Source organism: Dromiciops gliroides, chromosome 5, assembly GCF_019393635.1.
Source record: "Dromiciops gliroides isolate mDroGli1 chromosome 5, mDroGli1.pri, whole genome shotgun sequence".
Lineage (NCBI taxonomy): Eukaryota > Metazoa > Chordata > Mammalia > Microbiotheria > Microbiotheriidae > Dromiciops > Dromiciops gliroides.
Genome location: NC_057865.1, coordinates 124,136,729 through 124,149,450, shown reverse-complemented (window position 1 = coordinate 124,149,450; position 12,722 = coordinate 124,136,729). Strand labels below are relative to the sequence as shown.

The 12,722-nt window shown below is 37.7% G+C and overlaps 1 protein-coding gene across 1 annotated transcript in view; it reads right to left on the bottom strand.

Annotated features, from left to right (window-relative positions):
- Nucleotides 1–7,509: 7,509 nt before the first annotated feature.
- The window catches only part of IQUB (IQ motif and ubiquitin domain containing), an 87,624-nt gene continuing 82,411 nt past the window's right edge, over nt 7,510–12,722 (bottom strand). Inside the window, exon 13 of the mRNA XM_043968461.1 lies at nt 7,510–7,990. Within this exon, the coding sequence (XP_043824396.1) occupies nt 7,754–7,990 (237 nt within the window). The 3' untranslated portion in view covers nt 7,510–7,753. The remainder of the gene's footprint in view (nt 7,991–12,722) is intronic.

Sequence of the window (12,722 nt, the reverse complement as noted above, 5' to 3'; positions counted from 1 at the left end):
ATTTAATGTATCTTGTCTTTGAGGGTATCAAGTGACATTTTAAAATGTGTATCATGAAATTCTAATTAAAGCCCTTAACAGGAAACTCCTTGATTCGGAAGGTAATGCTTTACCATCACTGTTCATTTTCACAAGGGCTAGAGCTGACATCTAATGGGAATTAATTGAACTTGAAACAAGTTACATGAAAAATGAACTTCTTTCTCTGGTGATTGGGGGCCCTCAGCTTATAGACCTTGGGAAGGTTTACTAAGCTCAGTGAACTTAAGTTTCCTCTTCTGAAAAATGAACAGGCCAGACTAAATGATTTCCAAGATGGCTTCTATGACATTCCATGATTGCAGAGGAATCAAATTTAAATAAATCAAAGTTTCCTTTTCCAAAGGAAAACAAAATTTCCTTTGAAAGAGTAAAGCAGGGGGCGGCTAGGTGGAACAGTGGATAGAGCACCAGCCCTGGATTCAGGAGTACCTGAGTTCAAATCCAGCCTCAGACACCTGATACTTACTAGCTGTGTGACCCTGGGCAAGTCACTTAACCCCCATTGCCCCGCAAAAAAAAAAAAAAAAAAAAAAGAGTAAAGCATTGGCTTTTCAAAAGCATTGCCTTGTCGGGTCGAGAAAAGCACATGGCAATGTTCTGGATAAGCCAAAGAATTAAGGAATACAGTGAAGAACAAAACATAGGGTTCATCAATATGATTCATGTCCTGAATCAATAAGGGGAAAAGATATTTTCCAATCTTTTCTTATTTAATAAATATGAGAACATCTCTCCTTGTTTCCAAATGGCTCATCACTCTTCCATTCAGACAATTAAGAGATGACTAGCAGAAGCACTGAGCTAGGATGGGCATAAGGCTAAACACTATGGATTGAGTCACTGACCAAATTCAAAAATCAAATGCTTTTATATTGTCCATCAGCCAAACCCATAATGGAGCTCCTTTGGAACAGAGTATATAGGCATAAGAAGAATTTTTTTTAACCATGCCCTTCAGCCACTCTGTCTTACCTTGGTCTTTTAGCCTATCACCCTGACTCTAGCCTCACTTTCATCTTCAAATCTAACTGATCAGTTCATTGTTACAGTCATCCTCAACCCTACATCACCCCAATCATCATTTATTTTCTCTACTCTTGGGACTTTTTTTCTTTTTTTGTGGGGCAGTGAGGGTTAAGTGACTTGCCCAGGGTCACACAGCTAGTAAGTGTCAAGTGTCTGAGACCAGAATTGAACTCAGGTCCTCCTGAATCCAGGGCCAGTGCTCTATCCACTGCACCACCTAGCTGCCCCTATTTTCTCTACTCTTAATCTTGTGTTGCTCAATGCCGTTGGAAGAAGTCAAACAAGCACATGAAGTGAATTACAAATTCATATCAATCCCAAATGGGCCCTCACTCTTGCTTAGAAATCCCTTTATTCTTTACCAGATTACTATCATGTCCCCCACAATGGCTATTCCTAACTCTCTACCATCTCCTCAAGCCCCCTAGACCATCCACCATCACCTCTCCCTCAATAAATGACACCTTTTACTAAGGAAATCAAGTCCATCTGTCACTGCCTAACTCACCTCCACTATTCCACTCCTGTAACTTTATATCCCCACCTATTCTTTTCACCTCCTTTGTTCTAGTCTCTGAAGAAGAGGTGGACTTTCTCCACAGAGTCCATACTATTCATTTCTTCTAGGAGCTCATTTTCTCTCTCTAGAGAGAGGGAGGGACAGCGAGAGTGGGGAGAGGGAGAGGGAGGGGGAGAGAGACACAGAGAGAGACAAAGAGGCAGAGAAAGAAGAAAGGGAGGGGAGGGAAGATGAGAAAGAAACATATACAAACACAAAGAGAGACAGATAGTAGATATATCTTACACTCTGCCTATATGTCCAAGCATACCATTCCCTCCCCATCCTTTAAAAATCTTTAATATGGGGCAGCTAGGTGGTAGGGCAATTGGGTGGTTCTGTGGATAAAGCACAGGCCCTGGATTAAGGAGGACCTGAGTTCAAATCCAGCCTCAGACACTTGACACTTACTAGCTGTGTAACCCTGGGCAAGTCACTTAACCCCCATTGCCCCACCAAAAACAAAAACAAAAAAAAGACCCTTTACTAAACCCTGCCATACCCTTCAAGCTTGCTTTACTGCTAAGCTTCTAGAATTATTAGCTCACTTCCTTTATTTCTTTACCACCTTATTCATGTTCAAGCCCTCATAATCAGACTTGATAGCACTTAACTGAAATTCTCCACTATGAAGCTACTAACTAGCTTGACTTCTCTTTTTATCCCATACTCCTTGACCCCTGCAGTCTTTTGATGCTTTTGATCTACTTCTCTTAAATGCCCATCTCTCTCTTGATTTCAGTAGCAGTGTTCCCCCCCTGAATTTCTTTATATATGTCTGACTGCTTCTTTTTGGTCTCATTAATCACCCTGGCTTTTCATCTCTCACTCCCTTAGACTAGATGCCCTGGGTTCTCTTCTTTCTCCCTTGGTGATCTCACCTGTTCAAATAATTTCATGTATCATTTCTATGCTAAAGATTCCCAAATCTATAAATTTAGCCCTCACCTTTCCTCTGCTCCCATCCCACATCACCAGCTAGCTGCCTGTTAGACATTTTCAACTGGCTGCTCCCTATGGTGCATGAGTTATTTTAAACTCAACAAGTGAAAAAGTAGAACTTTTCTTCCCTCTTAAACTCACTCCTCCTTCAGATTTTTTCTATTGTTGAGGGTACTATAATCCTTTCTAATTACTCATGGGTATAACCACAGACATCCTTGCTACTTCCCTATCCCTCACCCCTCCCATAACCAAGGTACTTTGTTGACTCTACCTCTATAATGCCTCTACCCCAGTCCTTACCAGTAGTAATGAGGTTTAGATATTCAGCAAAAGAAACAGACAATCCAGTAATGCATAAAGCGATAGGAATTTATTTTATTATGAAGCTTTTTAAAGAAATATAAGAGAGTCTAGACATAAAATCAAGAGCATGGGAGAACAGGGGTAATGAGGGAAAAGAGATTGGAACAAAAGATACAATTGAGATTCAGCTAATAGAGAGCTACACCTGGGCCTCAGTGCAATACTCTTCAAGCCACAGAAGAAGAAAGGGAATCAGGGCAGCTAGGTGGCATAGTGGATAGAGCACCAGCCCTGGAGTCAGGAGGACCTGAGTTCAAACGTGGCCTCAGACACTTGACACTTACTGGCTGTGTGACCCTGGGTAAGTCACTTGACCCCAACTGCCTAACAGAAAAACCAAAACAAAACAAAAAAAAAAAAAAGAAGAAAGGGAATCAATGATGGTCTTTCAGACAGAATTCCTTCAGACTTGACACATGTTCTCCATATCTCCACTCTCCACCTCTTCTAATCAGTGTGAGGGGTGCCTGGGCATCTTTTACCTTCACATAAATGCAGCTCACCAAAACTGTCAAACATCATGGTTTTAAGGGGAAAGATGTGCTTCTCATTCAGGTGCATCTGGTTGGTTTCCTATGTACAATGTCAGAGGCAGCAGCACAATGCTAGATATTAGCTATAGCAAATAGACCATGAGCATGTGGTATGGAAGTTTTCAGAAAACATCAGGAAGAGAGGATGTTAGACAAGATGGTGGGGTCAGAATTCTCAGTGACCATGGCAGTATTAGCCTGTCTTAGTCTCCCAGAAAAGTTCAACGTTTTTAGACTATCAAAATTTCTCACATCCCTACTCTAGACCCACATGGCCACAACTCTAGATCAGGACCTCATTACCTCTCACTTGGACCACTGTAATAGCCTACTAATTGTTCTCTATATTGCCAATCCATCCTCCACACAGCTGCCAAAACAATTCTCCCATAGTACAAAAGATCATATCATTCCTCTGGTTCAAAAACTTTCAATGTCTTCCTTTTGCTTCTCAGATAAAAACAAAGTGCTCATCTTCCTATCATCTGGATCTAGGCTATCTTTCTGGGCTTATTTCACATTAATTCCTTTTATTCACTCTTCACTCCAGACAAACTGGGCAACTAAAGTTCCCTAAACTTGACATTCTCTCTCTCACCTCTGTGTATTTGATTACACTGGCATCTAGAATGCACTCTTTCCAAATCTTAGAATTTTCTCTATCAAGGTTCAATCCAGGTGGCACTGCCCCAATGATGCCTTCCCTGCTGCACCCCTCCTCCGCCAAAGATAGCACACAAAAAAATGGTCTCTCACTTCAAAGAACCTTAATTCCACCAAGGAAGAAACATGTAAGGAGATAAGTACATAAAAGTAATGCAATATTTTAGAAAGGACACTGGTAAACTGAATGTGCCAAGGGGGTGGTAAACAAGATGGTGAATGATTTTAAACCAATTTCTGAAAAAGAAAAGACTTAGGGGAACATGGACACTGTTCTTTTTTTTAGCACAACTGATAAATATATTTTAAAAGTATGAAAATTTGTGTAAAGTACACCACTTGTGTATCTCCTACCCTTGCAAAAGAATGGGTTGCAAGTTTTTTCTTATATATTTTCTTTTGAACCTTCCTTATTTTTTCTAATCTTAATAGTATTTAATTTTTTTTCCAGTTACATGTAAAGATAGTTTTCAACATTTGTTTTTATAAGATTTTGAGTTCCAAATTTTTCTCCCTTCCTCCCTCACCTCTCCCCTCCCCAAGACAGAAAACAATCTGATATAGGTTATATATGTACAATCACATTAAGAATAGTTCTGCATTAGTCATGTTGTGAAAGAAGAATCAGAACAAAAGGGAAAAACCTCAAAAAAGAAAAAACCCAAAAAAGTAGAAATAGTATGGTTCAATCTGCATTCAGATTCCACAATTCTTTTTTTCTGGATATGGAGATCATTTTCCATCATGAGTCCTTTGGAATTGTCTTGGATCATTGTATTGCTGAGAAGACCTAAGTCTTTCACAATTCATCATCACACAGTATTGCTGTTACTGTGTACACTGGAACTCCTGGTTCTGCTTACTTTGCCCAGCTTCAGTCAACTTAAGTCTTTCCAGGTTTTTCTGAAATCTGCCTGCTCATCCTTTCTTATAGCACAATAATATTCCATTACATTCATATACCACTAACTCGTTCAGCCATTCCCCGATTGATGGATATCTCCTCAATTTCCAATTCTTTGCCACCACAAAGAAAGCAGCTATAAATAGTTTTTTTGTACATGTGGGTCCTTTTCCCTTTTTTATGATCTCTTTGGGATACAGACCTAGTAGTGGTATTATTGGGTCAGAGGGTATGCACAGCTCCATAGACCTTTGGGCATAGTCATGGATACTGTTCTTAAAAAAGATGATGGCTTGTCATGTGGATGCTGGCTCTGGAGGTTTTGATTGGCTCTAGATGTCACAATTAGGAGCAATAAACAGAAATTACAAAGATATAAATTTAAAATGGGTGATATGAATTAACCAACACCATCACAATCTCAGAAGAACCCAAACTGCAAGAGCCCCAAAAGATAATCAAAAAATATATGATAGGCATGGCTGCAGAATATCACCAATGATGACTTCAGAGGTAAAGACCACATCCAGTACATTCCAGACCCCATCAAGTATATGTGTGACCAGAAAAAAAGGCAGCTTGGTCACCCATAAGAGTGAGGGACAACATAGAGAGACAAGCCTAAGTATTGTACTACTCTCCACAAAATATTGAAGGACCTATTGGAAAGCCCCCAAAAGGGTGATTGAAGACATGGATAGGAGTTACACAGGATAAGATCTCAAAATTCAAACCTCTGCTACCATCTAGTCCAGCATATACCTGAACAGGAAATTGATCTGCAAATGCTGACAAGACCTCAAACAACAGAGGACACAGTCTCTGGGAACAACCAACTCACTTTGAGATACCTGTAACCATTAAGAGTCACTGAAACCAATGCTGTTTGACTACTTGATATCTGAGTGTTATATATTACATGAAAGTTGCTAGTCAGGTTAAATCTAAAAAAAAGTTAATAGCTACTTCATAATATTAGTAATTCCAAGTAAATGTATACTTTACCTTATGTGATATAAATGTATTTGAACCATGTGCAAACATGAGCAAAGTTGTAGAAGTTTATTTTTATACATCATATCATCTTTTAAATAAACTGGGAAATGGATAATTAAAGTAAACTTTTTGTTTAATCTCTTTCAAAAGTAAAGAAGGATGCATGATTTCATCTGGGTCGTAACATCAGAATTTTCATATATTTGAAGTTTTGTCATAGGAAGGACGTCTCTAAGAGTTTTTAGAGAGCCCACATCAACGCACCTGGCAGCAGAACAGTTTTGTGAACTTGTCTGACCTGATCCTTTGCCCAATATGATCTTCCTACTTTGGATAAGGGGGTAATGTTTCCTGTAGACATGGACCTGCACAATCAACTGGATCGAAAATTCTAGGTGAAACCATTCTAGCACAGCGTTAGACAAATGGCGTCATCACCAGTCCCTGGTGTCCCTATAGTACCAGACAGTAGAGAGTTGTGGGAAAAAATATGCTCTCTGTTCTAGAAGAGTTTAGAGTTAGGGGGGCAATGCTAATAAAAGTGCATTGTATAAGATGTTTTAAACTAGAATATTATGGTTTTACTTGTCTTACTGCTTTGTGGACCACTTAGCTAGTGTTGTTTCATGCTTATTCGCTATTTGGAATAGGAAAGTGATTCCTAGTTCCTAGTGATTCCTGGTTAGGTGGTGAGTATATTTTACTCCCAGTTTAGGGAGCCTTGGCAATGACAGAGGAGAGCTTCGGGAGATTTCTCAAGGAAGGAGGGCATTTAGTAAGTAAGGAAAGGTTCTACTTCGAAATTTCTTAGAACATTCCTAAGAGATGAGCAGGAACCATAATTATGTGTATCAGATAGATGAGGAAATTGAGAAATAGAAGATAAACTTGGCAAAGTCTCACAGTAAATAAGGGGAAGAATCAAAATAAGAACTCCCATGTACCAGTGTCCAAAACCAAAATCCCATTATGTCTAACCCAAATAAGCCAAATCCTTTCATTCTTCCCATGAAACTCTTCACTATTTAAAGATATCTGAAAAAAATGAATAAAAACTTGATTTGGTACACAAGTCAGAGGCAGTATGGTAGAGTAGACAGAGGGTTGGTCCTGGTGCCAGGAAGATCTGGATCCAAATCCCACCACAGACATACTTAATACTTAATATCAGTGTCACCAAGAACAAGTTAAGTTTAAATAATGTCAGTAGTATCTAGATGACAAAATTCTCAAGAAGCTTAACTGAGATAATTTATGATGTCTATATAGCACTTTCTTTCTTTTTTTTTGCAGGGCAGTGAGGGTTAAGTGACTTGCTCAGGGTCACACAGCTAGTAAGTGTCAAGTGTCTGAGGCTGGATTTGAACTCAGGCCCTCCTGAATCCTGGGCCGGTGCTTTATCCACTGCGCCACCTAGCTGCCCCCTATAAAGCACTTTGAAAAAATTTTAAAGCATTATATAAATATCAGTTTTCAAATAATGAGACAGACACTTTTTTTTTACTTCAAAACACTGCATATGGTTACAAAAGCATTCTGATTTTAAACTAATCAACCAATCAGCATTAAAACGTTTGATGTAAGGATGTTTTATCTTCATAAAACTTATCACACTCCCAAAGATAATTAAGAAATGGCACAAAAAGGCACAAACCCTTTCCTTTAGTTGCATTACAGTTGTTACTCAATTAGTCATAGAGGAAAACACTAATCTGGAAGGCATTATGCCTTTGTTTCCTTAAGTATAGACTGGGGCATTATGGATGTTGTTTCCTTATTTCCTTCCTCCTTTGTTTGGCTATTTTCTTTCTCCTTTGTTTCATTACTTTCTTCCTCCTTTGCTTCATCTTCAATTTCACTATGATGTAAAAATGCTGCCATCAATGGAATCTGAGAAAAATAGTTCTTAGCTAGGATGTGCTTGTGTTTGATCCTGTGAATAAACACTGGCTCATATCCCTGAAAGAGAAGAAAACCCATATTCTGTTAAACAACACAGACATTGTTTGCTATGTCAAAGTAGTAGCCGTGACCATTGATGTATTGAGAAGTTGCTGTTTAAATCCATTTCTGACTCCTCCAGGAAGAGATTACTTCCTTACACTGGACTTGTGGCTGACAAACAAAAACTCCATTTCTATTCTGTTCCTCATTCAAGCTCCATATCAGTGACAGAGGCAAACCTGACGTTATGTCAGTATAATAATTATGCAGACTTATGGATCAAGCTTTAGGGGCTCTAGAGCAGTGGGGTCAAACTCAGATGGGGGAAAGAGGAGACCACTAAATAACAAAAAAGGATCCCTATGAGTCAGGCCCTGATTGACTTAGAAAACCATAGAGTAATATTATCTATGTTTTATTGTATTTTATTTATTTTGTTGAATATTTCCTAATTATATTTTAATCTGATTCTGGCTGGCACTGGGGAGTGCTCATCAAACCTGTGGGCCCAGTATTTGACACCTCTGCTCTGGGAGATACAATTTGGTATCTAGAGGCTAGAGATAAGTGATCTGAAAAGTTAACAAGTGAGTAGGTAATCTGCAAAGAGGAAATTTAAATACTGGGTGAATGTGTCTAGCTATGTGAAAAAGAGACAAGAATATAGAAGAATAATGTTTGAAAAGGAAGGGTTTCTAACACTGGACCAGAAGTTAGGAGAATCAGGTTCTAGCCCTACTTTTTCCATAAGTTACATGATCTAGATAGAACAAGTCAGTTAAACTTTCAAGAGCTTAATTTCATCTTTTGTAAATGGATAATCTCTGAAGGCTCTTTCCATTTATAAAATTCCAGGAATTGTAACAGTCTCTCAGACTTAGGCTGCCTTCAAATCCAGCCTCTTCATCAACTCCTTGCCTTGACTTTCCATATAACTTCTGCATCAGGTCTAATTCATGAATAAGTCTCGCAGTTCTCATTTTTTAAAATTCTCATCCTCATCTTTTACAATTCATCCATTGTCACCGTGGTTTCCACTTAAATCCCATTTCCTGAACTGCTCAAATAAATAGTGATGCAAGGATGTGCTTGCCTTTGCATACTCTTTTCTAGAGGGTTTTTTTAAGTCAGTCAATAAATATTTATTAAGAACCTACAATGTACCAGGCACTGTGCTAAATACTGGGGACAAAGAGAGAGAGAAAGAGAGAGAGAAGGAGGAAAGAAAACAGATGAAAATAACTTATGTGAATGTGTACCTGTAAAGTTTGCAAAGTACATTACATTCATTATCTCATTTAAGCCTCCCAATAACCCTGTGAGATAGGTGCTATTGGTATTTTTATCCCTCATTTTAGGTAACCAGGAAACTAAGGAAGAAAGAAGTTAAATAATTCACCTCCCTAGTAAGAAGCAAGAGTTTAACCAAAGTCTTACTGATACTATTTATTATTAATCAATCAGCAAGTATTTACTAAGTGCCTGTTATGTGTCCTGCACTGTGCTAAGGCACTAGAGATATAAAAACAATGAATGAAACAATCACTACCTGCAGGAAGTATATATTCTAAAAGAGGAAGACAATGAGGCTTAGATAAGTACATATGGAATAAATACGCTGTCCCACCCTTCAAATATATATCTTGATGTTAGAAACTCCTTACCAGTCCATTCTTCACAGACTCAAATTAATAATACAAACCCTGGTCTGATCATGTCCCTCTCCTCAAAAATATTCAGTGGCTCTATCCCTCTAGGATAAAATGCAAATTCCTCAAGTCTGACATTTCAGTTGTTTATTCATTTTTCAGTCATATCTGACTCTCTGTGACCCCATCTGGGGTTTTCTTGGCAGAGATACTGGAGTATGTAAATACTAGTTATTATTACTTTAGACTTTTTGAAGTGTTCTCCTGTGTATTGCCTCATTTGAACTCTTCACCACTGACAGGAGGTGAGTAGTATGGATGTCGAAGTCCTCATTCTACTGTGAGAAAATAATGATTAGTAATGAATTTCTAGGAGAAATCCAGAAGCTGCTCTTTCCCCCTCCACAGCCTGGGAAAAGCCAGCAGCTTAACAAAAGGAATGCAGATTGACCTTTCTGCCTACCTAGGGGAAGGAAACATACCTTGACTATGCTCCTAGTCACGTCAATCAATGGAGTTGAATAATGCTAACCAATTTGATCCGCCTCTACCTGAAAGAGGATAGAAATCCTGGAGGACACGAGGGTCACCCTCTTACTCCCTTATGTTCTTAAGAGCTTCTCTTATGGGCTTGCTCTCCCTGGCCCCCCTTCCTGGAACTCTTACTCCATGCTAGATATGTACATAGTGGGGAAATCAGTCAGACACATGGGCAATACTTTAGTATTTATGTGATCTGAATTAACAAAAAATGCTTACTAAAAAACAAACAAAAAAAAAGAGAGAGAACAATAAATGTTTACTGCCAAAACGGATGCAAAGCCTTTAATTTATATGTAGCAATATTTTAGAAAACCCTAGCCTAGTTCCCCAATAATTTAGAAAGAAACAGGCTTCCCCCCAATATTTTAAATGACACACTTCAAAGGTAAGAAAGGAATCTCAAAGAGGTTAAATAATATACCCACTGTCATACATTTCATTGGAAGAGGACAGGAACCCCAAACCTCTACTAGGCGCCCAAGGTTTTCAAATGGGAAGTATATCAAAGGCAGTGGATAAGCAGAATACACTGACTGTGAAAATAAATTGCTGTATATGAATGTGATGAAATACTATTTTGCTGTAAAAAATGAGGAAATGGTTTATTTCAAAGAGACATGGAGAGACATGGAGAATGAAGGAGAATCAGACAATTTATATACTATACCATCAATATTATTTTTTTTAAATGAACAATTTTAAATAATAATAGCTAGAATTTATATAGTGCTTTAAAGTTTAGAAAACACTTTCCAAATATTATCTCATTTTATCCTCACAACAACCCTAGGAGGGTTAATATTACCATTTTAGAGATGAGGAAATGGAGGCAGACAGAAGTTAAGTGACTTGCCCAGAATCACAAAACTAGCAAGTGTCTAAGGCCAGCTTTGAACTCAAGGCTTCCTGATTCTTGACCAGCGCTCTACCTACTTCATCACTTGTATAAACTGATGAAGAGACAAAGAAGGAAATGAGCAGAATCAGGAAAACAATTTCTATAATAACAACACTGTAAAGACAAACAACTTTGAAAACTGTAAGAACTACGATCAATACAATAACCATCCATGATTCCAAAGAACCAATGATGAAATATATATGCTATCTACTTCATGATAGAGAGGTACTGGATTTAGTATACAGAATTTTAGATGATAGATAGATAGATAGATAGATAGATAGATAGATAGATAGATAGATAGATAGATAGATAGATATGTGTATACATATGTGTATACACACACACATATATATATTTCTTGTAACAAATATACTCAGTCAATACATACACACACATCATATACAGTCAATGATGAAATTGGTTTTGCTTGACTGCGTATTTGTTACAAGGAATTTGTTTTTTCTTTTTCTTTTCTCTTTTTAATGAGATGACAGTGGCTGAGAGAAAAAAAGATTTATTTTTAATAAAAAAACAAAAATAGAAAGCTTAGATACAGAATGTTGTATGAACTTTCAGATGCCATCATTGTTTTTGTTAGTTTTTGCTTAATTATTTCCTTTTGTTATAAGAGAATTCTTATGGAGTGGGAGTAATCTAGAAGTATCTGTAATGTAAAAACAAAATACATCAATAAAACTTTTAAAATCAAAATCAAGTTGGAAAAACTTAATCTTAATACCACCTAGGTAAAACTTCAAGTATATCAAGGAGGTAACCAACATGCATTAGTTGCCTGGGAACTTGACAATAGCAAAGGAATTTGACCATTAGACCACAGTAAGAAGAAATCGGTCTGGCTGGGTACTAAGTGGCACAAATGGCTTCTGTGGAGAGCTGTAGTTGAGGGTCAAGAAGCCTAATGTTTCCCACAATGAAGTTTTCCAAACCCAAAGGCAAATGCATATGTTAATGGAACAAGTATCAGGGAGAAAAAAGTATTTAACCTTTTCAGGGGAAAATGATGAAGCAGTACCTATATTTGCTAGAAGGCACTGGACATCCCATTAAAATGAACAAAGTTAACAAGGACTTTGAGCAAGCAGATTCACTTCCTGGGGGGTCTGAAAAAAGAAATATCAATGACACCAAATATAGGTTGGAACTAGAAGGCCAATTGTCTATTTCCCCTAGCCTTAACCCCACCTCGCTATAAATCATACCATCTGCTACAGAAAGTCTTTAATGTCTTTTTTTCCTTTGTAAAAAAGTTCATAAAGCAGAAGTCTTTCTGTATATATTTCTCGATCTCCTTATCATAATTATAGGCCATCGTTCAAGATTATTTCAAGTTTCTGAAAACAAAGTGATTATTTTTTCCTAAATTTTGAGTGGGCAAATCCAGCCTTTAAATTAAGAGAAGCCTGGAAACACTTAAACCTGCAACACAAAGATAAACTGAGAAGACTCCTTCTTGTTCCTTGACTAAATTGACTGTAAATGCTTATATCACACTAGCCCCAAACCATAATTATAGGAAATATTTTGAGTCATCCCTGTTTGGAACCTCAGCTCTACTTACAGAAATCCAATCGTATTGGCATCCTTAAATCAGAAATGCATACAAATAGAACATTTAATTTGATGCTGCAGT